Here is a 23,217-nt window from a genome sequence, read left to right on the forward strand (position 1 = left end):
CTGTGCCAGCTCAAGGAAAAGCCATTCAGCTGCTGGCATCCAAAGTGCACTGAGGTTTCTACCCTGGAGAACCAGGGCCTGTAGCTGCAGGGTTTGATATTCCCCATTCAGCACCTCTCACACCCCAGAGTAACTTAGGGCTGCTGCAGCCTCCTGACAGTGGGGGAAACTGAGGCAGGGAGTGGTTAAGGATCAGCTGTGCAGTGCTGTGTCCAAGCTGGATGTGGCACAGGCTCTGTCACAGCCAGAATAGCAGCACCAGAGGCTGCTTTGGGCATGTGGCTTCAGCCTGGGCACACAGCCGAGGCTGCAGAGAGATTTTTGCAGCCCCAGCACCTGCCCTGAATGCAAGCCCCAGCCATAGTCAGTCTTTCCATCCAGCACACAGGTTTGCTGCTACACCCCCCCAGTCTGAGTTCCCCATGCCATCCTCTCTGCACCCCCAACAGAAAGATCCCTGCCCTCCCACCCTGCTTTGGAGAGATGTCTGAGAGATTCCTGGGGTGGAGGAATGTGGGAAATAGTAAAGGTAAGATTTTCAGAAAGCTGGAAAAGCAGGCTTTAGAAACAGAAAGAACAGAGAATCAGCTAGAGCTGTATAGTCTGCAGGTAGAAAAAGTTACAATAGTATAGCAAGTAAGGACATGAAACAACAGTTTGAGAAAACCTCCAAACACAGAGGAGGATTGCAGAGCCATGCCCTGTGGGCTGAGCCCCAGAGGGAGGATGGCTGGGCTCAGGTATGGGTTGATGCTGCCTTCTCTGGCAGTAATGTCAGTGCTTTGCACAGTGCCAGACTCCCCCAAGAACTGAAATGCTCCCATGGAGGGGAATAATGCTCCCATGGAGGGGAATGTGTAGCATGAGCAAGGATATGGGGTACATCAGGATAAAATGGGGTGCAGGGCCCCATCCCCATGTCCCAAGTGGGTACTCCTCAGCAGGTTAGTGTTCAGGAGTGCAGGTCCTCATCTGGATTTATGAGCAGCTGGTGCAGAGCTGGACTCCACCAATGCATCTGCTGCCATCCCCCAAGTGAGACCATGGGGACACCAGTCCTGAGGTCCCTCTTGACCATGGCATGCTCAGTCTTGCCAAGATGGCAGAGTTCCAGCAAGCTGAAGAGCCACAGGCTCTGGAGGACCACAGAGCCCTCTGAGGTTACCCTGGTGGTCTTCTGCCTCTCTGTCCTGGGCTCAGAGTCAGGTTTCCACCCACTCCCTGGAGGGACCCAAGGCTTTGGTGGGTCCTGTGCCAAGTACCTTTGCCACAAGCGCCCTGGCAGTGGGATGAGCCCTTGGCCCAGCCCCACCAGCTGGCCCAGCCTCACACATTCTTCTCAGGGCATGTACTCGCCCCACACTCTGCTCACCCCCTCCTCTGCCTTATCTTTAAAGCGATTTTATTTTCGGAGATTCCTCCTGCAGTTCCTTCTGTTCACCCTGGTTCCTCTCCCTCTTTGAAGAGGTTCCAGCAGGGTCCATCAAAGGCCAAGCAGATCTGTAGAAGAGGAAATGTGAATTGGTCACTCCAGCAGCTGCTGAAGGGTTCTTCTGCCAGGTTTGGGTGGTTTTGGCACTGGTGTTTGTGATGTGGTTTTACTGGATGCTGGGAAGCTCATCCCTGTATGGCTGGCAAGGCCTGAGCTGTGCCCTGCTCAGGCAGGTGGGACAGGGCAGTAGGATCCTATGGACCTCCCACAGAATCCCATGAGCACAACAAGGAGCTCATGGCTTCAGCCTGAGCAGAGGGGAGTTTTCTCTAGGTGGCTCTAGCCAAGAGTGAACAGAGTGCCCAAATGACTCCCCAGCCCTGCATGTCCACCCTCAGCAGTGAGATCATCTCCCCTGACCACTGAGACACCTCTGCTCTTCCCCTGGGCTCTGTGCTTGGTGTTGGTGCCCCATGATAAAATGGAAAAGGAGGGGGCTCCTCAGCCAAGCCCCTGAGGGCTGGACAAGCCTCTCGCCATGGGACAGGGCACCACCAGCACCAGGCAGCAGAGCTGCCCCTTCAGTGAACGTTTTGGGGTCAGACCAGCTCCTACCCAGCCCTAGAGAGCCTGAAGGGTGCCAGGGGCTCAGCCACCCTCTCCAGAGAAATCCCCTGGCTGCTCCCTGACCCTCAGGAGGAATGTTTCCCATTAGCAGGCTCTGATAAGTGGCAGGAAGGAGAATTACTCTCCGTGTCGGGCAGCTCACTAGAGGTTTCCACACTTAACATATCCCCACTATCAGCTCCCTGAAATGCACTGGAGGGGGGTGCAAAGGCAGCTGATTAGATAAAGACAATCTGCAGAGGGGCTATTTCAGGCATATTTCCATGGAGTGGGAATGTCTGCTTACACTGAGGCAGGAGGTGACAGGCCAGTGCTGCCAGACTGCTCACATCCCTCCAGCTCAGCCTGCCCGTGCAAGGCCCCTGCCAAGGCAAAGCCCTGAGCCCCCCCAGCCCTGTCCCACCAGGGTGACAGAGACAGCAGCCACCAGCCCAGCACAGCCCCCTCAAAGTGAGCAGGAGATGGGGGCAGCAGCAATGCATCCCAAAGATAAGGGGCTCCTGTGGGGTTTAGGATGGGGTTAGCACTGGATCCCCCCATCTCACAGCTTTTCCCACAATAGTGCTGCCTGGATGTCCCTCCCTGGGGACAATGCTGGACCCATCCTTTGGCTGGCAGTGCTGCTCTCTAGCCCTCCATGAACACACACACAAAGCTGCTGCTGCCATGAGCACCCTCCTGCAGTGGCTCCCACCTTGCCCTGGGCAGCACAGGCATGTTGGTGGCTGATCTTCCACAGAGGGAGCCTCCAAAATGAATATCAGGAATGAGAAAATACCTGGAAGAGACATGGCATGAGAAATTATTGCATAGAGTTAGCAAGCAAGGTAACATAGGCATGGAGAGAGTGAGGCCTGGAGACTGGGAAAATTGGAAGGGTTTTGTTTGTTGGCCTTGAATTCTCCAGCTTTGAGGTTCTGGGGATTTTCTTCTGGGGATTGCCATGATAAGGCATCTTGTAGGAATGAAGATTGTACTGAACACTGCAAAATTACAGTAATGTGTGAGCCTCCAGTGAGGTTTTGGCAATGCACTTCAAAACAATGAGAGTAAAGAGAATCTTGCCCTGTTCATCTGAATACTTAATAGCACCTTAATTGCAGCTGGCCTGCTAGGACAGACCCTGGAACACAGCAGCCTTTGGAAATCATGACCAGCAGCTGCCTTGGAAGCTGAAAAGGAGGGGCAGAGGCTGATCAGAACCAGAGCTGAGCTGCAGTTCTGACACTGTGGGCATGGTCTGGCCCTGCAGTGCCCCAGCTGCTCTGGTTTTGCACCAGTTTTCACCTGCTGTGAGATCTGGAGCAGATTTGGGAGATTTTTGGAGGAGGTTGGGTGGGTGTTGTCCTGCACATACAGACCAAGCCCACACAACCAGTTCCTGGGGCAATCCCATTCCAGCCGCCTGCTATTTCCATCCCTCTTGCACCTTCTCCCTCTCTCCATGGGAAGCCTCCCCACTACTCTGGGTCATCAACCCTCACACAAGATTGAGCTCAGTCCATCTCATGGCAGGGGACAATTGTTCAAAGTGGAGTGGCAACAGGTGTGGGAACTCCTTATGGGATCTGCTCAGCTTGGACCTTTCTCAAGACCCAGGAGGGAGGAATATTCCTGCATGTCCTCACATCACGACAGAACTTCTCACCTCACTATGGCCCATCAGCCAAGATGGGCTTTTCTGTGTCAAAACTGCAAATGTCTGGTTCCAGGTATCCAGTCTCTAGTCTGGACTGCAGACAGCAGCTTTCCCTATGAACCATCCCCTGTCCCTAAAAAAGGCTCTGTCCTAAGACTTTTGGGCTCTGGGTTTTCCTGAGCACCCCAGCACAGCAGCCGAGCTGGACACAAACACACAGAGTCTGTGCTCCCACCCTCTTGGTGGCTGGTAAGTGAAATAACCCTGCCTAAAAGTCTCTAAGTCCCTCCTGAGGGGCAGTGAGGGGACAAGCTCTGATTTCTGCTCTCTGACCAGGAACAGGACCCAGGGAACAGCTGGAGCTGTGCCAGAGGAGGGTCAGGCTGGAGATCAGGGAAAGGTTTTCCCCCAGAGGGTGCTGGCACTGCCCAGGCTGCCCAGGGAATGGGCACAGCCCCGAGGCTGCCAGGGATGCCCAGGGTGGGGTTGTTGGGGTGTCTGGGCAGGGCTGGGGCTGGGCTTTGATGAACCCAGGGTGTCCCTTCCAACTCAGAATATTATAAAAGTTCCCCAAGGCAGTAAGGGCTGGTGTTGGTGGGGATCTGGGCCCAGAACCAGCTGCTGGGTCCCTGCCCTGGGGCTGCTCCCTGCTGGCAGAAGGGGATCCTCACCCGTGGCTTGTCCCCACCCTGGTGCTGTGGAGGCTTGGGCACAGCTCAGGGGAGCAAAGATGCAGCCTGGCACAGCAGGTCTGTTTGCCAGCCCTGGTCCTGCTGCCCCTCTGGCAGCCAGGCTCAGGCTATTTATACCTCACCCACAACCACTTCACGGCACAGAAGGGTCTGGTGGAAAAGCCAAGGAAGTGAAATTACTTTGGGGAAGAAATGACACTACCCACTTATAAATAAACCCGGGTTTCATTGATCTTTTAGATGCTCCCTTGGCAGAGAGTCCAATGTCACCGCTCCAGCAATGCAGACAATACTCAGGCATTGTTTTATTCTCAGTTACAGGGAAAGGGACAGCACCAGCTGCCGTTCTATCTTTAGCCCATGAGAGCACCCTTCAATTGTTCTGCACTTCAAACAATAGCCCCATGTGGGGGAGAGGAGGATTGCTGGCTTTACCACAGCGTTTTGCATCGAAATACAGCCTTAGAGACACCAGATTTCTGTCACACCCTGGCTGAAGCCGGCGCTTATACTGCAGGGAAGCCAGGGTTCCAGAGTGTTTCGTTTTTCTAGTGGATGATGGGCCAACAAGAAGTTTGGCTCCCCGAGGAGATCTTTGAACTCTCTTCCATGAAAATAGCCCTATTGTTCTGCCTTTAGGGTCTGGTGCTGGGCATCACATCATCTCCTCCTGCTGTGCCTTTGGGGTTGCTCTATTGCAAGCACTGGTTTTTGCACTGATGTCCAAATATCTGATGTAAAACAGAGCTGCCCAAAACCTCACACTGGGCTAAATTGGTTTCTCTGCAGCTGGTAATGCAAAGGAGAACCCCAAGGGGCTTTGGAGTTTTTCTCCTCATTACAGGGTACCAGGGAAGCAAGTGTGCGAGGGATGAGCAGCTCCTTGGAGGCGTGGAGGGGCAGCCAGCGCCCAGCTCTGCACCCACCGGCAGCTGCAGGGTATCAAATGCCCCTGCAAAGCTCGACACTGCTGTGGGCAAGCGAGCTGCTGCCTCTCTGGCAGCTCTGCCGGTGCCCTCGGGCACGGCCGGGGGAGCTGGGATGTGCCGTGGGCATCGCGGGCCGGGATGTACCTGCTGCAGAGCTGCCACTGTGGTGTCAGGCTCGGCTGAGGGAGGACAGCAGGGTCATGGCACAGCTATTCATTGCCCCCACCCCGCTGTGGCCGAGGCTGTCTCGAGTTTCAATTGTCTGAGCGCAGGGCAGCCTTTGAAAGGGGATGCGACAGCCCAAAGCCACAAAGCCCATCTTTGAAGGCTCTTTAACAGGGAGAGGAGAGGTTTACAAATATAAAATGCTTTTCTTTAAACTTTGCGGGACTCTATTTTTAGCAAATAAAGATAATGGCCCAGTTGCTGTTGCTCATCTTTTGTTGCATGGAACATGCCAAATACTTACCATGTCTGCCATATTTTTTTATGATTCAACCCCCTCTAAGCTGCATTTCAGCTCTCTGACCCTGTAGCAGAGATTATGAGCAATCTGCATGTACAAATCTTCCCGGGCTACTGGATTACTCTGAAAAAAATCTCATTCTCCAGAGTCAATTGGGAAAACAAGACAGAAAATGCAACTCACAGCTCTTTATAAAATACTTCTCCTATTCTGAGCAGGGTACATTAACTCCAGGAACTCCCAAGAAAAGGGCAGACCTTTTTCCCCAGCTTTTTGCAATGAATTGGGACTATTTTTGCAATGTTTTGCTTAGACACTGAAGCTTTTTATGCCGTTTCTCAGAGCAAACCTCAGGTAGGGGAGACACAGGACCCTGAAGTGAGGATTGAGAAGGAAAATGCTTCTGTTTGAGAAAAATTTGTATTTCTGCACCCTTATTAAAATTTGTTCCTCATGTCTGGTGGTGTCTGAGCTGGATCCTGGCCCAGGGCAGTTTTCCAGTGAGATAAAACTGGGTTACCAGCTGCCAGATTCACAGCCTGGATCTGTATTAAGGTGTGAATCCACAGTTACTGATGGATGGGGCAGCAGAGAGGAAAGAGTAGGATTCTGTGCCCAGAAAACAAATAGGGTGGGTGTTTATAGAATCACACAATGGTTTGGATTGGGAGGGACCCTAAAGTTCACCTCATTCCATATCCCTGTCACTTCCATATCCATGCCCATGTCCCTTCCACTAGACCAGTTTGCTCCAAGCTCTGTCCCATCTGGCCGGGGACACTTCCAGGGATGGGGCACTCTGTGCCAGGGCTTGCCCACCCTCACAGAGTAGAATTTCTTCCCAATATCCCATCCAACTCTGCCCTCTAGCAGTGGGAAGCCCATTCCTCTGGTTTTGTCACTCCATCCCTTGCCCAAAGTCCTTCTCCAGCACTCTTGGAGACCCTTTAGGCACAGGAAGGGGCTCTGAGGTCTCCCCAGAGCCTTCTCCTCTCCTCTCATACCCCCAGCTCTCCCAGCCTGGCTCCAGAGCAAAGGGGTTCCTGCCCTTGGAGCATCTTCATGGCTCTGCTCCAACCTCCCAGGAGAGTTGTAACTACAGAGCTTCATCTTGCTGACAGATCCCAAAGAACTGAGCTAAAAGGCTCAAAATGACCTGGACAGCTCCTGGCACAGGTAGCAGGATAAAGAGCCAGTCAAGTCCCAGCCTGTCCAACAGTGATGAACTCTCTGTGGAGGGTGACCAAAGGCAAATGTAACAACAGGCACTGTCCAGCTTGCTGGAGGCACATCCCAGGGTCAGGGCTGCCTTCTCATTCTCCTCTTAGTGCATTCCACTTCAAAGTGCCATCCTGAGATTTTCCCTCGCTGCCCCAGGGTGTTGTCCTCAACCCATCCACAGCCTCTGTGCAGGTTAGGTGGGTCAGGAACCCTCCTGTATAAGACAGGTTTAGGGCAAAGGGCTTTTGGTGGGGCTTAGCACCGGTGCTGTGGGGCTTGGCACTGGTGCAGTGACAGACTTGGTGCTGCTTTTGCTGCTGCCTAACAGCTGTCTTAGGCCAGCTGGTACACTGATGCAAAGGTTAAAGTCACTGGCTCAAGGTCACCAGCAAGTCAGTGGTCAAGTGAGGAAAGGACTCATAGGCAGGCAAATGACACAACCTATAGCTCTGGGACAGGGTCACCCAGGGGATGGGGAGGTTTCCATCCTGGGAGATCCTCAAGGTGTGGTTAATAAAGCCATGGCTGCCCAGTTCTTGTTCTACAGATGCTCCCACTGGAGCAGGAGGTTGGATTAGAGACCAGACACCTCCCTAACAGCAGGAAATGTCTGAGCTAATCCCTGCTGGTAGAGAAGACAATAAAAAAAAAAAAAGTACCCAATGGCAGCACTCTAGAGTCAATTAAATAATCTGAAATCTCTCAGTTTTGTAACTGCAGGATCTGAGCATCATATGTGAATTTACTCATCCCACTCCCAAAGGTGCACTGGTAAAAGCTGAAGTCCAAAGATGCAGATGTCAGGCTGGTTCTGTTGGCTACACTCAAGCATTACACATGCATCTCTTCACCAGCCATCAATGGTTTCAAACATTTGTAACACAATTCCAAAGGCTGTCAGGAACTGAGCAAAGTCAATGAGGGTCCTGTTTTACTCTCTCTCTCACAGTGGGGCGCAGGGTATTTGTAAACTCTTACTAAGGAAACTGCAAACCCTGTGGAAGCTGCGGGCCGAGTGCCCCGGAGGGGTGGGAGCGGAGCAGCGGCAGCAGCAGGGTTTGGTGCTGGCTCAGCCGGAGGTGCGGGGCCGGATCGGCTGCGGGTCCGCAGGCGGAGCGGGCAGGACGGGCCGGGGCAGGGGCCGTGGAGCGGAGCAGCCAAGGCAGGAGGGCTCCGGGTGCGCGGCCCGGGCTCTGCTCCCTGCGGCGAGGGCTGAGCGGGGCTGCAGGGAGGGCAGCGGCAGCGCAGTGGGCGGGCAGGGCTGGCAGGGCTGGCAGGGCTGCGGCAGCCGCGGAGCCTCCAGCGGGGCCGGCCGACCCCCGGGGATCCCCCGGAACGTCCAGCGGGACTGGCAGAGCCCTCGGCGATCCCCCGGAGCCTCCAGCGTGACGGGCCGAGCCCCCGGGGCTGCCCCGGAGCCTCCAGCGCCGGCCAGGCCGAGATCCCGGAGCTGCCCCCGGTGCTGCCGGCCCCCTGCTCCGAGCAGGGGCTGCCGGGGAGCTCCTGCCTGCCCCGGGGGTGCTCGGGGAGCGCCCGGGTGAAGCTGCCTGGCAAGGGGCCGAGTTCGGGCACTGCTGGGCCCCGGGCTCGTTGCGGAGCGGCCTCGGCTGCTGTGGGAGCCCGCAGCCCTGCCCTGCCCCAGCGCACCCGCCGGGGCTCGGTGCCAGCACCCAGCGCTCCCACAGCGACCCTGCGGCCACCGCGGGCACCGGCTCCCGCGGGGCCCAGAGCCCCCGGCCCCGGCCCAGCACAGATAGCGCTGGCCCCTCCAGGCCTCACCCGAGTGGGGCACAGGGGCCAGGGGCCGCTGCGGGCAGGGCAAGGATCCTCTCGCTTGGCTTTTTTCTCTTGAACAATCCGGGCATAAAGCTGGTGGGGAAGCAAAGGCCGGAGCCTTTGGGGGCTTCAAGCCTTTAACACTGGCCCCTGCAGCTGCAAAAGCTTCTCCCCAGATCCTGGCTCCAGCAAGGGTCATGGCCTTCAGAGTGTGAACGTGGATTTTGTATCTCTGTGGCCTCATGCTAGCTCAGTCCAGGAGTTCCTGTGCCTCCAGCAGGAACGGTGGCCAAATGTTTCCTGCCTTCTTTGGTGGCATCGCTGCAGGGGCTGCTGCTGTCAGAGCCCCCTCTCTGCTGGTGACAGCTTTGCTCTTGGGAACACTGCTCTCCAGCAGTCCCAGAACACGAGCAGTGCCCAGTTCCAGGAGCAGCATCAGTGGGACTGATGCGCAGGGACCCCCAACCCCTGGGTACCCAGCACCCCCAGGGACCTCCAGCCCCAGGAACCCAGAGAAAGTGGGAACCACAACTCTGAAAACGCTGTTTGTGCACCAAACAAATGCAAAGAGAGCTGTGACAAACAAGGACAATGTATTTACAGAAGAGCAGTAAAACCAATAAACTTATTTACATTATAAGAATCATTAAAACAACATTCTACATAACATATTTACAGATGGGTTTAAGAAATACAAAATGTATTGACATAAGGCCCAATGAAATAACAACCTTTGAAACATATTTACAGAAGGCTCTATGAAATAATAGTATTCATAACATATTTACAGGAAACTATCAAAGAACAGCCTATAAAACATATGTACAAAACAAAGACTTCCACAGCCAGCATCTCTGTCAGTTCTGGAAGAGAGGAAAGCAGCACGAGGCCATTCCAGCCTGGCCCTGAGGGCTGTTCCCTGTGTCCCCAGGCTGGCACACGCTGGCACAGTGGGACTCTGCTGCCAGCACTGAGCCCAGCTGGGCTGGGAGGCGGGCCCCAGGCACTGGGACGGGGCTGGTGTGGCCCAAAGCAAGCACAGGGCAGGCCGGGTGGTGTTTGTGCCACCACAAGCCAGAGCCCCCTGGGCACCGTGTCCCTGAGCAGGGCCACCCAGCCCAGCCCCAGCCTGGCAGCAGGGGACTCACCCTGCCTGTGGGCAGGGCATGGCCAGCACCTGCCTGTGCTGCTGCTGGGCTCCATCTTCATCCCAGGACCATGGGCTCCTCCTCATCTTCCTCATCGACCTCCATGTCCTCCATTTCTTCCTCCATATCAACCTCGAGCTCCTAAACAAACTCTTCAACATCCACCTCTCTAATTTCTTCATTATCTACCACCCTATCTATTTCCATCTCTTCTTCTTCATCTGTCAGGCTGCAGCAGGAAGCCAAACCTCACAGTGGGGTCTCTGTTCCACACCAGCACCACTTTGCTCCAGTCTGCCCAGGCAGTCGGGGGGTGCCCCCCTCCCTGGAATGGCACTGCACCTTCACTGGGAGAGGAGTGCACATCCTGCTGGGATTGGTGCTTCAGTCCAGACAGCAGGGAAAATCCAGACAGCAGGAACAGCTCAGAACTGATGGGCGTATCAGGGAGCAGGTGACAAGTGACCACTGGTAGCAGGTGAAGGGTGCTGTGCTCATTTCCAGCTCCTGGCTGGCAGTGCCAGCTGGAACACTCTGGATGCTGTGGAATCACCAGAATTCCAGGGCTGCTCCACACTGGTGGACAGTGATTGTAAAATGATCAAATCCTTGAATGATTACACTTGGAAGGACCCTAAAGATCATCTCATTCCAACCTGAGCAACCTCCCACCAGCTCAGGTTGCTCAGGGCCTATGGAACCTGGCCTTGAATGTTCCCAGGGATGGGGCATCCACAGCCTCTCTGCACAGCCTGTGCCAGGGCCCAACACCCTCACAGCAAACAATTTCCTCCCATCATCAAATCTAAACCTACTCTCCTTCAGTTTCATCCCTTTCCCCATTGTCCTGTCACTGCAGTTCCTAAGGAAGAGTCGCTCTCCCCTTCCCTGTAGCCCCTTCACTCACTGGGAAGGTGCTGGGAGGTCTCTACACAACCTTCTCTTCTCTAGCCTCAACAGCCCCAACTTTCTCAGCCTTTCCCTGTTGGGAAGTTCCCCTCAGGAACTTCATGGCCTCCTCTGGAGCTCCAACAGTTCCATGTCCTTCTCCCATGGGAGCCCCAGAGCTGCAGGCAGCCCCACAGGTGGGCTGTGCTGAGAGCAGGGCAGAGAGGCAGGGTCCCCTCGCTGCCCACGTGTGGGGTGAACCTGGCACACGGGGGGCTCTGGCTGCCAGGGCACAGGGCTGGCTCCTGTTGGGATGCAGATGTGAGGCTGGTGTGATGCTCATGTGCTGCTTTGGCTGCACATGAGCATCACACCCCATCTCCTCATCAGCCGTCCATGGCTTCAAATGCTCCTAGCACAGGTCACAAACCAACTCCAGCCCTGCTACTTTGGCTGGAGCCTCACAGTTCTGTCCTAAATGAGCTGTGAAAATGCCCAAGCCATTCTGTTATTTCAGTGGATGCACAAATGTTTGCCTTGTGATGACAACAAATCTTGTTTCTTTTTACACTGTTGGAGGTATGAACACAAAGTTGTTCCATTTCATTACACTTATTCAGAGGGCAGACAAAGTTAGGACTGACAGTTCCTTTGCACATTGAAATAAAAAAAGTAGAAAGGACCTGTTCAGGTTTGATTTATTTAGATCTAAATTCTGCTTGTTCCTAATAGAAAATTAACGCTCTCGATTTCCCACACGGTCATTTCAAGCCCTGTTGCTGGGAAATGAATGTCCTGTAAGTACATGAAAGGGTTCTGAGACCTGCTCTTTCCCAGGTGTCCCCAGGTGAAGAGGCCCAGAAGATCCCCAGCCTTGGCTCTGTGTGACATGAGGGCAGAGAGCACAAACCCACAGTCACAGGGCCAGAAAAACCTCAGCTTGCACCCAGAACACTGCTGAGAACCTGGGAGCACCTCCCTGCCGCGGCACAGGGCCGGGACATGCCCTGGGGACACCGGGAGCACGGGACAGCTCCATGGGAACTACAGGGGCCATAAGCCCTGGGGCTGCACCTCGAACCCTCGGCCAGCCCTTCCCAGGCCCTGCCGGGGCAGCGCAGCAGAGGCCCCTGGGTGAGGAACAGGGCAAGAAACGGAAATCATAACGATATTCCAAATTCCTTTCCCTTCCTCAGGCGGGTCTGCAGTTGCCCTGTCCTGCCCTGCCTGCCCAGGGTGATTCAGCTCCCATGAGGGCAGCAATGGCGGTGAAGGTGTTCCTATGGATTTACAGGACCGCTGATGTTGGAAAGGGCCTCTACGAACACTGCGCCAACCCCTTCCATGGCTCTGGGCTCCCAGCAGCTCTGGTCCCGAGCAGCCCCTGCACGCAGCGGGCGGATTTCACGAGCTGCAGCTCCAGACGCGGTCGAGCAGCCGCAGCGACGTTATCGCCCTCAGGCTGTCGTGATATGACGTCACACCGCCGTGACACAGCCCGGCGCGTGCGCGCTGCGCGCTCCCGACGCGGCTCCTCCTCCTCCTCCCGCCCCCGCTGTGCGGCATCGCACACGAGAGGCGCTTTCCCCATGCTGATTGGTTTATTGAGGTGCCAATCTGCATGAGGGGCGGAGTGAGGGGCGCGGCCCGTCCAATCACGGGGCGATCCGCAGCGCCCGCACCGAGCGGCCGGAGCAGGTCCGGGTCCGGGCGGTGGAACCGGGTGCGCCGGGGCGGACCGGGGGTCAGTGAGAGGCTGGGACAGACGGCGGGCTCGGGGGTCAGGGAACAGCGATGTGCCGAGGGCTGGGGCTTAGGAAGCGGGGAGCGGGAACCAGGAAGGGGCCGGGAGTCGCGGGCCAGAACGGGGCGCACTGACGGTCTGGGGACAGGGGGCCGGCGAGGCGACAGGGAGCGGGGACAACCAGGGGCCGGGGACAGCTGGGGCTCAGGACACAGGGGCTGGGGACAGTCAGGGGCTCAGGGCACAGGGGCCAGCGCTCAGAGAACGGGGGCTGGGGACAGCTTGGGGCCGGGCTCAGGGCGCAGGGGCTGGGGACAGGGAGCGGGGACAGCCGGGGCTCAGGGCACAGGGCCGGGGACAGCCGGAGCCGGCTCAGGCTGCGGGGCGGGCGCTGACGCTGTGCTGTGCCCGCAGCGCTGCCATGGCCGCGGCCTGGCAGGAAGTGGTGCGGGACGCGGCGGCCGTGCGGGAGGCGGCGGCGGTGGCGGTGGACGCGGCGCTGCTGGCGGGGGTGCTGATGCGGACCGGGGAGCAGCCCAACGCCTCAGATGTGAGTGCTCAGCCCGGGGAGGAGCTGCTACCGTGCCGGGGGTCCCTGAGCTCTTGGCAAGGATCCGCTCTCCAAGGGACAGCCTTTGCTGGGGTGCAGCTCACAGCCCATCCCGATGATGAGCACAGCTCCCCGAGGGACAGCCCTGCCATACAGATTTCCTTTTCCAAGGAGGCAGATAGATCTGGGAAGGCTTAGGAAGTTGCCTCTTGTGGTGCTGGGAATTATTCCCTTTCCCAGCCTCTCACCACCCATATGAACCTTTGAACCAGAGGAGACTCTCACGGAGGGGCCTCTTTTGGCATGTTCCCAGCTACAGTCAGCCTTTGTCCCATAACTGGGGTGAGGTGACAGGGCTGGAGATGGCTGATGTCAGCCTTTGTCCCATAACTGGGGTGAGGTGACATGGCTGGAGATGGCTGATGTGTTGGATTTACCTGACAGATGGCTGGGGTGGGAGGGCTCAGCCTGTTGGAGCAGAATGCCATGAGGAGTCTCAGAGGAAGAAGTGCCCCTGTGCAGGAGGGCTGGGGCACCATTGGGGAAGGGTCCCTGAGGAGCCTGGGGGCAAGCAGACAGCTGGCAGGGGTACAAGGAGGGAGGTGTTCACCAAAGCACTCCTCCTTGATGTCAGATCAGGGCTCTGAGTGATGTCAGAGGGTGAGAGGAAGAGGGAGCCTGGGAGGAGAGGCCAAACACACTGCTAGTGTCCCTTGTTTCATGTGAAAATCCGGGTGAATTGGAAACTTCTCTGTGCTGTAATATATGGACTTTCAGTATGACCCCATGCCTGAGATATGGGATGAGCCAGGGCTCTGGAGCAGGGATCAAACGAAGTAAGAACCAGACAGCTAGAACCCTGGACTGGCAAATGAACTTTTTCTCTGCCCCTGAGCAGTTCTGGAGGCAGTGCTGTCCAGTTCAGGGGGAGGCAGTCAGCCCAGCCCAGGTGCTGCAGCAGCAGCGCCCTGCGGGTGGTTCATAAAGCAGAACTCTCAGAAGTGAGGAATCAGCAGGGTTGAGGCCATCCATGTGTCTGCCCTGCAGGGCTGGGGGTGCCTTCAGACAAGCAGAGCAAGCACCTCCTTAGCTCCTCTTCAGCTGCCCAGACCTGACTGCTGTGCTGCATCCCTGCCTGCAGGTGGTGAATTATGCCCCCTTCACGCTGCTCCCATCTGCAGTGCCACGGGCCTTGTTTGAACAAGCCTATGCTGTCCAGCAGGATTTTAACCTCCTGGTGGATGCTGTCAGTCAAAACAAAGAATTCCTGGAGCAAACTCTGGCCAGGTAAGGTTTCTGTGTGTTGCATTTTAATGAAATATTTTAAATGTAAAGCCTTTATCACCCTTTTGGCATCCTTACCTTTCTGAGGTCTTGTTGGGCCCCAGAAAATGGGACATCTGGCCAAGACCTGATTCCCTATCTGTCATCTTCAACTTTGCCACTTTTTCAGGCTTGTGAATCCATACTTGTGAGCTTTTTAGCCCCTGGGCCTTAAATGCAATCACTGGAGTCTTTGACTCCTGGATTTAGGAGTCTCTTTTAGTCTTGTTCTGCATCTGCCTGTATCTGTTCAGTAACCACCAGCTCTGCTGCAGCAGTGATGAAAAGGAGGTGTCTGTTCTGTTTCCACACCCTCCATCAGTCACCCCCATGCCTTCTTTCCCAGCCACAAGCTCTGGCTCCTGGCTTCTGCTGAGTTGATCTGTTGCTGTTGCCCTGGGCTGGAGTGATCATCCCTGACTTTGTCACTCGTAATTGTGGGGCTGATGCTTCCACAAATCCCTCTTCCCGCTGCCTGTGCATGTTCTGCTGCCTCTGGCACTGGGACAGAGCAGAGGAGGCTGTTTTCCAGCATCCTTTTGTTCTGTTAAATCCTCACCCTTTGGAGCTGTTTCAGAGCTGGCTGCAGTCAGAGCTTGTGGGGACATGTTTGTACCTGTGGTTAAAGAATGCAGTACCTGGGGCTTGTGTGTGCTCAGGTGCCTGCCCTGTGCCAGGACAGCTCCCTGGAGGTGCTGCTCAGGATTTGGGGCCCTGAGGAAAAGCCAGATCTGCTCCAGCAGGGACACAGTGTGTGGGGTTTGGAGCCTGACAGGACAGGGAGATGGGATGAAGCTTGGGAAACCTCTCTGCACTGTGTTTGCAGGCCCAGAGAGACCTGTGGTTTCTGCCTGAACCTGCAGAATTCTGCTGCATTTCTTTGCCTTTGCTTGTCCCATCTCTGCCCTGCCCTGCCCTGCCCTGCCCTGCCAGTGAGTCACCTCTACACAGGAGGGCCTTTTGTGGAGAGGCTGTGCTTGGCAAGCTGGGTTTGTGTTGTGGTTTTGCACTGAGCATTCATGGGGAGGTGTTTCACAGTGCTCCAGCACTTGGTTGAGCCCCAGTTCAAACCCAAGAGATCCTCAGAGGACATGGTACTGCTCTTTGTGCTGGAGAATGCCCCTGCCAAGGGCTTTTTCTGCAGAATTAATTTTCTTGTTCCTCTGTGGCAGCAGCTGGGGGCTGACATGGTCTGTGTTTCTCTCCAGCACCATCAAGGTAGATGACTTCACAGCTCGACTCTTCAGAATCTACATGCAGGTTTTGGAGGAAGGCTTGGCTCAGGTACCTTGGCAGGGGATCCCAGTGGTCTGTGCCCCTTGGCATTGTGGTGGGGATGCCTGGGCTCTGGCTGCAAGCTTTGGCACTGTGGACTCTTTGCTGTGCCAGGCTGGTCACTCCCTGCCCTGCAATGTCTTGTTACAAATGGTGAGCTCAGGACTTTGCCCTGTTGAGCAGCTGAGCTCTTTGGTTGGTGCTGCTGGAAACAGCCTGGCCTGGAGAGGGAGGAGTTCATGGGGTTTGTCTTTGTCCTCTGGGAGCCTCAGAGTGTGCAGGGACATGTGTCCTGTTGGGACCTGCACTGGCCAGGCCATCCCTGCCGAAGCTCCTTTACTTTCAGGGTTGGGAGCTCTTCTGGAGCTCTGAGAGGGCTGTGGGAAAGGAGCAGAGCACCCAGGTGTGTGACCTGCATGGTTTGTATCAAACTGAGGGTGACAGGACAAAAGGGAATGGCTTCAACCAGACACTGAATAGGTTTAGATGAGATATTAGGAAATTTACTGCGCAGGTGTTAAACTGCTGGCACAGGTTGCCCACAGAAGCTGTGGCTGTCCCATCCCTGAAAATATTCAAGTCCAGGTTGGACAGGGCTTGGAGCAACTTGGTCTAGTGGAAGGTGTCCCTGCCAGCTGCAGGGGCTGTGATGAGGTGGTCTTTAAAGTTCCTTCCAACCCAACCCATTCTGGGATTCTCTGACCGGGTCTGCCCTGGGAGGATTTTGAAGCAAGGTCATAAAAGGATTTGCAGTTAAAGGCAACAGGAGATCCCAGCTCCCCTCCCTGTGTTCCAGACTGTGGTTTTGGGCATCAACCGCTCGGATTACATGTTTGACTGTGGGCTGGATGGTACAGCAGCTCTGAGGCAGATAGAGATAAACACCATTGCTGCCAGCTTCGGGGGGCTCACCTCCCGCACTGCCGACGTCCACAGGTAAGGAGCGCCTCCCACTGTAGCAGCTGCACTGCATGGCTCCTGTGCTCTCCAGGCTGCTCCCTTGCTCCAGCTGGGCATGGACATGGCATTTACAGCATTTGTGTTCCACAGGTTGGTGTTGAAAGTGCTGGGAAAGAGTGAGGAGGCATCACAGCTGCTGCCCAACAACCCAGCGAAGGGGCTGGCCTTGGGCATTGCCAAAGCCTGGGAGCTCTATGGGTCACAAAGGTAAGGAGCAGTGCAGGGAACCTGAATCACAGAGATGGAAAGCTGTCCAGTTCAGGTGGAGTGATCTCAAAGGGTGAGAGGAAGAGGGAGCCTGGGAGGACATGCCAAACACACCATCAGTGTCCCTTGTTTTATGTAAAAATCCAGGAAAGCTGGTGATCCAGTTAGGAGCATGTGGAGTGTTTATGGGTTTAATGATGTCCTTGGTATCTCTTCCAGGGCAGTGGTGATGTTTCTGGTGGAGGAAGTCCAGAGGAATATTTTTGATCAGCGTTGTGTAGAAAATGAGCTTTGGAACAGGTAAAGTTTGAATTTTCCTGGAATGGGAAAGAAAGGAGGTTGTGATTCAGTTTCTGGTATGAAAAGCTGAGCAAACAGCTGGAAGATCATAGGAAGCATAGGATTGGTTCCTAAACAGGGAGTTTTTTGGGATTTGTAGGATTTCTCTGGCTCCATAGCACAAAGCCTGAGGCTATCTGTGAAGGAACCTACAGATCCACAAATTCCACCCATGCTCTGCAGCTCAGGTAGCTGTGCCCAGCCTGGTGACTCTGGCCCTCCTCTTGCAGGAATATCCGTGTGGTGAGGAAGCGGTTCCAGGATGTGTTTGAGCAGGGCTCCCTGGATGCCAGCAGGAGGCTGTATATGTGAGTATGAGCCAAGGTGCGCACTCCTGCCCGCTCCTGGGCACAGGGGGCTGCCAGTGGGAGCCTGCAGCCAAGGCTGCCTGGAAGAAGTGACTGAGGAAGCAGTTCTCTTCCATGCTCCTGCCTGCTGCTTCCTCTTGGAGCTGAGATGGCTTTGTGCTCACAGTGGTGAGATTTTGCAGACACACATCAGTGCCTCACAGCTGCAGTCATAATCTCCCTCCTTCAGGCTTCATTGCTCTGGGGTATCTTTACCTCCTCCACAAAGGTCTGCTCTGAGCAGCCCTGGCTGTTTGAGAGGCTTCCACAGAGCCATTTCCTGTGTACTGTTCACGTGCTGCTCTGCCAGTGGGAGCTGGGCTGGGTTGTTAGTGCAGGAGGAGGAAGCATTCCATGTCCTTTGGGGATGTCTGGGGTTTGAACTCTGTGTCTTGCCCACACCCTGTGGAGACCAGGATGGGAGGATCACAGACTCCCAGCTGGTCCCAAGTGTGACGTTTGTCCTATTTCCAGATAATGTGCTGAGAGCTGTAAGAACCTAAGGGAAGGGACTCCTATGAGCTGGAGTATGAACCTAAGAAAATACATGGTTTTGAGACAGTAATTTTTCTGTAGTGAGGCTGATTTTTTGACCTTTGAGGCCTGTGCTGTGTTTAATTAATGAATGCATTGTCATGGCTGGTAGTTGAAGGGAAAGTGTATCCCTTGTTCTTCCTCCTGGGCATCCTCCCCTGTCACTGTTGGATGCCTCCTGTCTGCCTGCCAGCAGCTCCCAGACCAAGTGCACAGTTTTGGGGCCAAAGCCCACAGAAGAGGAACTTTGTTCCTTCCAGCTTCAACAATCACGGAGCTGTTAAGGTTGGAAAAGACTCTGAGAGGGAGTTCAACTTGTAACCCAGCACCACTGAACATGTCCCTAAGTGCCACAACCTCACATCTTCAGGTCCCTCCACTGCCCTGAGCTACCTGTCCTAGTCCTTGACCACATTTTCAGTGAAGAGATTTTCCCTAATCTCCAGTCTAAACCTCCTGTGAGGCAACTTGAGGACATTTCCTCTTGTCCTGTCCCTGTTCCCTGGGAGCAGAGCCCGATCCCCCCCAGCTGTCCCCTCCTGTCAGGAGTTGTGCAGAGCCACAAGGTCCCCCCTGAGCCTCCTTTTCTCCAGCCTGAGTCCCCCAGGCCACGATGAGGTTAAAAGCTGTTAAAAATGAGGTGCTTACCTCTCTGCAGAGCTGGGTGCCAGAATTATTGAGCCTTTGGTTGGAGCAGAGGCTGGGTGTCAGCTCCCTGTGCCTTGGGACAGGCTGAGCTGTGGTTCAGTGGAGAGGAGCTTGCAGTGTTTAGCTTGCTGTGGCAGAGCCAGGCAGGAGCAGGAAGGCTGGAGGCCAAGGAGAAGGGGCAAGGGCTGTGATCCCCCCTTGGTGCTGGGATGGGGCAGGCCTGGCCTGGCTCTGTGAGCACTTCTGGTTTCCATTCCAGGGACGGCCAGGAGGTTGCAGTGGTGTATTACAGAGAGGGCTACATGCCCCAGATCTACAATGAGCAGGTCAGTACCCACCCCCCTGCCCCAGAAACCACCAGCTGGGCACTGCCCAGGGAGCTCCAAATGATTCCAGGGGCAGCTACCCTGTATGGGGCGGGGTCAGTCCAGACTAGTATGGCTGAGAGTATTTGGAGGCTGTGACTCCAGAGAGCAGGTGGATGACCTTGCAGTAAGAAAAATGGGTGGCTTTCTTCTCCAGGGGGTGATCCCTTAGCACAGCACTGAATTGTTTCTGTACAATAGGGGTTAACAGGTACAAGCACCTGATTAAAGGTTTCAGACTTGGTCTACAGATCACTCTCTGCTCTCCTAGCATGATCAGGCTGCAGGTAATAATAGCACAGAGCAGATCTCGCTGATGTCTCCAGGTGGCAGCACTGGACAAGCTGGGGAAGGTGCACACAGTGGAATAATTTAACTGTGCCACCCAGAGGTGGTGAGAAATTCATGCCTGCTTTTCTTTGGAGTGCTGCTCCCACCCCCTGTCCCTGCCAGCAGGCAGGAGGGAGGAGACAAACCATATGTCGATATCTGCACAGAAAAGAGCAGAGCAAACCTTTGGTGTGTTGTTTTCCCTCCCGGCATGGTTGCTCCTGCGCTGCCTCAGAACTGGGAGGCGCGGCTGCTGCTGGAGCGCTCCCGGGCAGTGAAGTGCCCTGACATTGCCACGCAGCTGGCAGGCACCAAGAAGGTGCAGCAGGAGCTCAGCAGGCCAGGGACGCTGGAGAAGCTGCTGCCAGGCCACCCTGAGGCCATCGCCCGGATTAGAGCCACCTTTGCAGGACTCTACTCCCTGGATGAGGTGAGTGGGAGCGGGGCTGGAGCAGGAAGGGATGTGCACTCCTGTGCTCTTGGCAAAGCCCTCTCTTCTTCTCAAGCAGTGGTCCTTGGGGAATTTGTTGGATCCCTCTGAGTCCCAGCTGCGCCCTGGTGTTTTGTTGTTCACAGAATCATTTAGGTTGGAAAAGCCCCCCAAGAGCACAGAGTCCAACCTTTGACCAAACACCTCATTATCAACTCCAAACACCACAAACTCCAAACACCACACTATCAACTAGATCATGGCAGTGAGTGCCATGTCCCATCATTCCCTGAACACCTGCAGGGGTGGTGACTCCATCCAGCTCAGTCCAGTGTGAAATCACCCTGTCCATGAAGAAATGATTCCTGGTGTCCACCTGTTTCCATCCTTTCCTGCCAGGGTGAAGAGGGGGACAGAATAGCTGCCACAGCCATCGCTGACCCCGACCGCTTCGTGCTGAAGCCTCAGCGTGAAGGTGGAGGTATGAGCTGGGCTCTGGAGGTGTGGGCTGGGCTGGGCTCCTGGGGGTTTCCATTGTGGTTTGTGCTGTATTTGGGACAGGCAGGAGCTCTGTGCCAGCTCCTGGTCTTGTGCTGAGGGATAAAGGGTGGTTTGTGGCTGCTCATAGCCTTGGGGACTAGTCCTGCCACTAAGGCAATGCTGCTCCTGGAGGAGCTCCCAAGGCCCTGGTGCTGGGTGTGGGGAGCCCAGGCAGCACCTGGGGAGACAAAGGCTGGGTTATTTGGGCTGCCAGGGCCACAGAGCTGGGGCCAGGGGCTTCTGCTGTCCTGGAAGGGCTTGATGTGCTGGTTTTGTTTGCCAGGGAACAACCTCTATGGTGAAGAGCTCAGGGAGGTTCTGGAGAAGATCAAAGACAGCCCTGAGAGAACCTCCTACATCTTGATGGATAAGATCAAACCCCAGCCAGCACTGAATTACCTGCTGAGGGCTCACAGTCCCCTCCAAGCATCCAAGTGCATCTCCGAGCTTGGGATCTTTGGTGTCTATGTCAGGTGAGCAATGTGCTTGTGTTCCAGGGCAGTTCCCTGCTCCTGATGTGGAGCAGGAGCATTTTGCCCTCTGTCCAGCCCAAGCACAATCACAGGACAGATGTCTGGGGACGTGCAGGTGCAGGGGACAGATGTGACCACTCAGTCTGTGCCCCTGGGAGCAGCTCTGAGCACGTGTGCACATGCTGAGCTGCTGCTCTGAACCTGCTGCCAAACGAGCTGTTGGGGCTGGTACTGGCAGTTACTGGTGCAGTGGGATCCTGGGCTCGATGTGTCTCTTCCCTGATTTCTGGGAGCACTTCTTGGGTTCTGACTGCAGCCCCATGTGTGGCTTTTCTGGTGATCTCTGAAATACCTGAAGGCCTAATGCCTGTTTTAAACCCTCAAAACCCACATTTGGGAACAAAGGTGCTCTGGCAGCGTTCAGTCGCTGGCACTGCCCATTTGCAGAAGGGCCAGTGCAGCCACCACTGCAGGGCCCTCACGTTAGCCCTGGGGCTCTGCTCTGCCCTGTGTGCTGACAGGGAAGGTGCATCCTGCTGCCCCAGAGAACTGCCAGGAGCTGTGTGCTCTGCAGGGGCTCAGTGTCCCTCTCTTTGCAGGCAGGGCCAGGAGCTGGTGCTGAACCAGGCCCCCGGGCACCTGCTGCGCACCAAGGCCATCGAGCACGCGGACGGCGGCGTGGCAGCTGGGGTGGCCGTGCTGGACACGCCATACCTGGTGTGAGGAGCCACAGCCCACCCTCCTTCTCTGCTGCCTCAAGAGCTGATCTGCCCCAGGGATTTTTCCTGAGGGTGCTTGCCACAGTCTGACTGCTGGAGGCTGTGAGGAGGGACTGTGTGATGCAGCTGCTCAGCCCCAGCTTCTTCTGGTGATTCCCCCTCCAGGAAGGATTCCCTTGCTCTGCCTGCTCAGGGGGCCCTGCCCTGGGCACAGCCCAGTTGTGACTCCCAGGACTGCAGGGTTCTGGATGTTTGTTCCCTTGGGGCCTGGCCTGGGGGCAGGGGGATGCCGAGCAAAGGGTCAAGGTGCCACTACAGGCCTTTGTGCTGCTCCCACTTCTGAGCTCCTTATGCTGCATGGTTTCTGGAGACATACACAGACTAAGGAATGAGAGGGGAAAGGTGGATGGGCAAGTTATCAGCCTTTATCTTCATCCAGTGCCTCAGTGCTCTCCGGCTTAGAGAGCTCAGCTCCACTTCCCATGGCCCCTCCAGCCCTCTTTCCCCTGCTGCTGTCCTGATTTCTGTTTTCCTCTGTGCCTGAGGATCCTCAGGGTTCCTGCACCAGGCACAGCTGCCCTGGGTAATTTGTCCAAGGGCCTCTTGCTTTTGCTTTGACCAACTCCTGTTTTCTTGGACTGGGTGCCTCTGCCACACGGGGCAGGCTCCCGCTGCCTCCTGCAGACCTGTCCAACAGATCTCCACAGGCTGGTGTAAGAATCCCTCAGAGATGGAGGCAGCTCCTAAGGTAGCAGAGAATTGGAGCCTTGTGTGTGTTGATATATCCCAAAGCACTCTGGATTTGGGCCAGTGCATCCCACTGCAAATCAAACCCTGAGCATCTTCCTGCCAGGAAGCCCCAGCCTTGGCAGTGCTCCTGCTAAGACTGGGAGCTCTGTGGTGAGGAAGCAAAGGAATTGGAGGGGAGGCTGGGCAGCACAGCCCCAGCTCCCAGCACCTTACTCTGGGACCAGCACCAGCAAAGGGGGAGACATGCCTCCCTCCAGGTTTTATGGATCAGTGGGAACAGCACAGCAGTGGAGGAGTGTGGGCTCTCCTTCTCAAGGTCTTCTGCCTCTTCCTCCAGCCCCTTCTCCTCCTCAGCCCTGAAAGCTGCACCTTTCTGGCAGGGAAGAGCCCAGGCAGCCTCAGCCCAGCCCTGTCAGTTACACAGAACCAGCACAGAGGCAGAATTCCTGCAGAATGGGATGTGCTGAGTGGCAGAACCAGCACAAAAGCAGAATTCCTGCAGAGTGGATGTGCTGAGTGACAGAAGCAGCACAAAGGCAGAATTCCTGCAGCCTGGGTGTGCTGAGTGCCAGCCCTGCTGGCTCTTTGCTGCTGTGGCATCAATCACCAATCAGTCACCTGGGAAACTGCTCCATTCTCCAGGTGTGACTGAAACTGGGCTTCCTGGGTGTTTTGTTGGGGGATTGATTACCCCAAGCCAGAGATTAAAAGGAATGTGCAATCTGACTGCTGTTTGTGCCACATTTGTCCAAGCCCAGGAGCACACTTGGCCGGGTATGCAAAGATCCAGGGCTGTGCCTGGAAGGGGAGCAGGCCTGGGGTGGAGGTGAGGCAGGCCTGAGCTGTGCTGACAGCCCTGAGCCTC

General features: G+C 55.7%; 1 protein-coding gene across 3 annotated transcripts; it reads left to right on the forward strand.

Annotated features, from left to right (window-relative positions):
- The first annotated feature begins 12,428 nt into the window (after window positions 1–12,428).
- GSS (glutathione synthetase) lies at window positions 12,429–23,078 on the forward strand. Of its 3 annotated transcripts, none has more exons than XM_030232599.2 (13): window positions 12,429–12,562; window positions 12,977–13,112; window positions 14,254–14,399; window positions 15,644–15,719; window positions 16,507–16,646; window positions 16,761–16,877; window positions 17,097–17,177; window positions 17,447–17,524; window positions 19,005–19,071; window positions 19,676–19,870; window positions 20,270–20,351; window positions 20,694–20,883; window positions 21,483–23,078. In XM_030232599.2, exons 2-13 carry the CDS (start codon window positions 12,984–12,986, stop codon window positions 21,604–21,606), a joined length of 1,425 nt encoding a protein of 474 aa, XP_030088459.1. In that variant the 5' UTR covers window positions 12,429–12,562; window positions 12,977–12,983; the 3' UTR covers window positions 21,607–23,078. The 3 variants fall into 3 exon arrangements, with proteins under 3 accessions (XP_030088459.1, XP_050838007.1, XP_050838008.1); XM_050982050.1 differs by having other exon boundaries at window positions 12,493–12,516; XM_050982051.1 differs by having other exon boundaries at window positions 12,523–12,541.
- The last annotated feature ends 139 nt before the right edge of the window (window positions 23,079–23,217 follow it).

The sequence above is a fragment of the Serinus canaria genome, chromosome 20 (genome assembly GCF_022539315.1).
Source record: "Serinus canaria isolate serCan28SL12 chromosome 20, serCan2020, whole genome shotgun sequence".
Lineage (NCBI taxonomy): Eukaryota > Metazoa > Chordata > Aves > Passeriformes > Fringillidae > Serinus > Serinus canaria.

Bases quoted from the DNA above. Each gene is read 5' to 3' on its own strand.
- GSS (XM_030232599.2), top strand. From the start codon at position 12,984: ATGGCCGCGGCCTGGCAGGAAGTGGTGCGGGACGCGGCGGCCGTGCGG. The intron at 16,647-16,760 runs GTAAGGAGCGCC...TGTGTTCCACAG, and splicing joins CGCACTGCCGACGTCCACAG to GTTGGTGTTGAAAGTGCTGG. The intron at 17,525-19,004 runs GTGAGTATGAGC...TTTCCATTCCAG, and splicing joins GCCAGCAGGAGGCTGTATAT to GGACGGCCAGGAGGTTGCAG.